The 4,069-nt window shown below is 59.9% G+C and overlaps 1 protein-coding gene across 1 annotated transcript in view; it reads right to left on the reverse strand.

Annotated features, from left to right (window-relative positions):
- The window catches only part of LOC103901570 (LIM homeobox transcription factor 1-alpha-like), a 28,143-nt gene extending 24,165 nt beyond the window's left edge, over window positions 1-3,978 (reverse strand). Inside the window, exons 1-2 of the mRNA XM_009282476.1 lie at window positions 3,921-3,978; window positions 75-255 (exon numbers count right to left, since the gene is read on the reverse strand). Of these exons, the coding sequence (XP_009280751.1) occupies window positions 75-255; window positions 3,921-3,978 (239 nt within the window). The remainder of the gene's footprint in view (window positions 1-74; window positions 256-3,920) is intronic.
- Between the last annotated feature and the right edge of the window lie 91 nt (window positions 3,979-4,069).

The raw sequence follows: 4,069 nt of genomic DNA on the forward strand, positions 1-4,069 counted from the left end.
CCCTCGCCACTGAGCCCCCCCCCAACACGGTCAAAACAGAGCCGAGAGGGAAGGAAAAATGGGAGAAAACTTACTTCTCGTAGTCGTGTTTGCAGTAGAGCTGCCGGTTGCGACAGTAGCAGGTCCCGGAGAGCGGCTGCAGGCAGACGGCGCATTTCACGCAGCCTTCGTGCCAGGAGCGCTCGTTGACTCGCAGGAGGAACCGGTCGGAGATGGGGGTGTCGCAGCCGGCGCACACCTCCCGCATCTTGGAGTCTGAACCTGGGCAGCAGGGAAAAGACGGCGTGAGAAGGAGTTTCCCTTTGCTGGGGAGGGGGATCATGTCCTGCAATAACGCGGGGGGGGGGTGATGCTTAGCCTCACATAACTCCTTGCAACCATCTACTATTGTTTTCCGCTTTTTTTTTTATTTTAAAGCCACGTGGCGTTAGCGTAGGAGAGGGCGAAGGGAGGCTCGGCATGGAGGGTTTTGTGACAACCTTGAAAATAAATGTCAAAGTTGGCTCTGCGAAAGCAGCAGGTTCTGGGTTTCTCTGCAGGTGGTAAATTCCTGGTGAACCCCGAGCCCCCGGCTCTGGCACTCTATAAATCGCACAGGACGTGGAGAACACGCGTTTGGGAACCAGAGGGCAAATGTATGTGCGTCTCGACAGGAGACTGTGGGTGCTGAGCTTGTTGGAAACCTTGGTCCAGGTCAGGGGACAGACCTGCCTCGGAATTTTGTCCAGTTTCACCCCAGGTTTGGTGCCAAGAGCTGCTTAAAAAGGCTCCAGGGATTTGGGATTTTTTTTCCTCCTCGGCGTTATCAACATGTAAATCTATGGCTGCTCTTCAAAGGCTTCGTCACGACAACTTCAAGGTAAAGGAGTGAGTAATAAATACACTATCTGGGGCGCTGGATCTGGGTTGCAGGCTGAGCCAGGCAGCGGCACCCTCTCCGATGTCCACAACCTCCACCCTGCCAAGCTCCTTGGGTTTTACGAGCACTTATCTCTGTCCTCTCCAGCTTCTCGATGCTTTTATCCTCCTGTAAGCTCGTGGGTCCTGGGGTAACACCTGCCCAAGCCCCCTCGAAGGGTCGGGGGGGATGGTGGCATCCCACGGATGAAGCTTATGGCTGGTTTAAACGGCAGGTGAGCTGCCAAGGGCAACCAAGGTCTTCTGCTGCACCTTGGAAGAACGTGGGGTTGAGGGGGGACACTAAGCCCAGCTCTAATTTGGGCACTGCCCCAGGGCAAGGAGTCAAAGCCAACAAGTAGCGGTGGCAGACGGCAGGAGACGCGTTCCGGTGGACCTCTGCGCAAGGCTGGGAGACACAGAGGAGCCCTGACCCAGCAGCACCTCCAGCAAAAGGGGATTTTCTGCTCCTCCAGGAACACGCGGAGACTTTCCCGGCCCTGCAGATCTTCTCTCCCGGGCTCTGGGAAGCAGCCCTTACACCTGACCGCACTCCCCTGCCGATGAAGATCCCAGCCAGGACCCTGAACCAGCCCATCAGCGACTTGCTTTCCGGCTCCTTGGACTCAGCAGGCTCAAAGTGGCGGTAGGAGGATGGACGAGCGGAGCACGGAGCCAGCAGGACCGCCCCGGCGGAGGCAAAATGCAGGCGGTCAGAAAGTATCCGTGAGCAGGAAGCTTTCTGAACGCTTTTTCTGTCCAATTTTAGCCGCAGATGCTTTCCCAAAGTCCTGAAAGAATTTGAAACCACGGCAAATGCTCTCTGCCTTGAAGGGCGCCGCTGTCGTTAACACCAGCGCGGGACTGGTTGGGGGGGGGGGGGAGGGGGGCAAATTGGGCTGATTTGGGCTTTCTGTGCACCCGAAAATGGGGGTGTCTCGTGCGAAGGCAGCTTCTGCCCCACTTCGTTGCGGTGCTTGGGTTTGGGTCCTGCAGCATCCCGGCTGGCTGAGCCTGCAGACACGTGCCTGGGCGATGCGGGACGTTGCGGCAAGTCGGGTCCCTTGGAGCTCCCAGGCTCGGCGCAGCTCGTTAATTTAAGCGCTGGGACCTGGAAATCGGGTGGCAGCATCAGCCGGAGGGGACCAGACCCCGAAAGCCCTCCTGCAGATCGGGATCCAGCAGATCAGGAGCGGAAATGAGGATTTTAGCCCAAGAAGAGGAAAAATGAATGTCTGCCGTGCTGCTGGTGGTGCCGGAGCAGCGGCACAAGAGCTGCAGTGGTGCAGCTCTGTAATGCCAGGAGGGCAGCGTGGACGGCCGAGGCAACAAGCAACCGCATCCCAGTGGCTGTGGGCACGTGCAGAGGTTCTCCGTGGATGTTTATCCCACGTTGAGCCTCCACTTCTCACTTTTTCCTCCGTTATTAACTTCCGGAGTCAAATATTTTCACCCTTCTTGGCTTTGACCCCACGGGCTGCGTGTCACCGCGGGACCAGCCAAACCTCCAGTGGGTCGGAGGCATCTGGGACTAAAAATCCCCAACTCTTCTTTAATTTAGGGGGAAAAAACAGGGAATAAGCTAATAGCAAATTAGTCTGAGAGCAGATAGTTACATCTCCAGGGAGCTCCGGGAATGCGGGATCAGTCTAAAAGGGAGAGACACAAAACTTCAGCCCGGGGATGTTTGTCCCTCCCTCTCGCTCAGCGAACAGGCAAGGAGGATGCCAGAGGTTCGGGGTGGTGGGGAGGCAGCAGAATCCCGCCTGCTGCCTGCCCGTGTCGTGGCTCGGGATGCGCGGGCAGGGCCCGGAGCAGAGGTCACCGCCCCCGGCAATAAGTCGCACCTGAGTCTCGCCTCGGCACAAGGCCACGAACACGGTGATGCCGTAACACAACGGGAGACAAGCGAGCGATCCCGAGCTCCAGGGGGAAGAGGGGATGTGAAAAATCCCGGGAAAACTGTCAGCTTCCCTGAATCCCCCCCGCAGCCGGCCCGGGAGAAAGAGGCAAAACTGAAAGTAAAGGAGATTCTGCCTTACGCTGCCCTAAAGGCTTATAAAAACGCAACAGTTTGGACCCGCAAATACGTTAACGAAGAGCAACCCCAACCCACCACGTTGCGGCTCTCTGAGAAAGGGAAAAGGGACAACGAGGGGGACGCGACCCGGCGAGCCCAGCGTCGACGCGGAGGGGAGGCAGCTCGGGTGCCTCATCCCAGTATTATCCGAAATTAACCCTCCAGGCCCTCCCACGGCACGCGAACTCCCCAGCGGGTCTCGTGGGCAGATACCCTCGCTGTGATTTAAAATTCGCCAGCTATCGCCCGCGGCTGGGATGGTCGAGGGCCGCGCGACCGCAGCCTGGCCCTGCGCGGGATGCTCCCTAAAATCAGCGAAGGGCCGGGATGAACTGAGGCTCCGAAGGGGCTTATCCAGGAGGTGGGGGCTGACGAGGGGCGGATGCTTGCGGTGTCCCTGTCCCTTCCGGGCTCCGTGCCTTGTGCCTTGCTAAATGCCGGCGCTGTCTGCCGTTAAGGACAACCTCAGCCCACGGAGCCGCAGCTGCTTTGGGGTTGCAAGATGGCATTTTGCAGCGCGCCAACATCTTGCCGCGGCTTTTGCTGCCTCAAAATTGGCAAACCAGAAAGCCAGGCTGAGCGAGGGGGGGAGGGGGGTGTGTGCTCCTTCTCCCCTGATCACCCCGACAATCCGGGGGGGAAGGAATCTCCTTCCCGAGCGGGGAATAAACACCGCAGAGGAGCAGGGAATGCCGCTGACGGCAGATGGGATCATACGGTTGGGGGGAAAACGGGCAGCGCAAGGAGGGCGGGGCGCCCGGGGCCCACGCCGGCAACTGCCGAAACGCCGGAACCCCCCCCGGCCGGGGAGGATGAAAAAAAAGGGGATGGGGCAGGCAGCCAGGGATGCTGCCTGAGCAGCCCGGGCTGGGGGGGGCTGAGGGTCTCCCCGGTCCCCACTCCCCGGTGCGTGGCACCCGCTCCCGGTCTCTCCGGCACTCACCGAAGCCCAGGACCGGCGTTGCCTGCTGCAGGCAGGACGGAGTCTCTTCCGTCTTCATGCCGGTGGCCAGCGCGGGGGCTGCGGGCGGAGAGGAGCGTTAAGGACCGGGACCGGTCACCCCCCCGGTGGGTCGGGGCTGCCCGGGGGCC

The sequence above is a fragment of the Aptenodytes forsteri genome, unplaced genomic scaffold (genome assembly GCF_000699145.1).
Source record: "Aptenodytes forsteri isolate BGI_AS27 unplaced genomic scaffold, ASM69914v1 Scaffold390, whole genome shotgun sequence".
NCBI lineage: Eukaryota > Metazoa > Chordata > Aves > Sphenisciformes > Spheniscidae > Aptenodytes > Aptenodytes forsteri.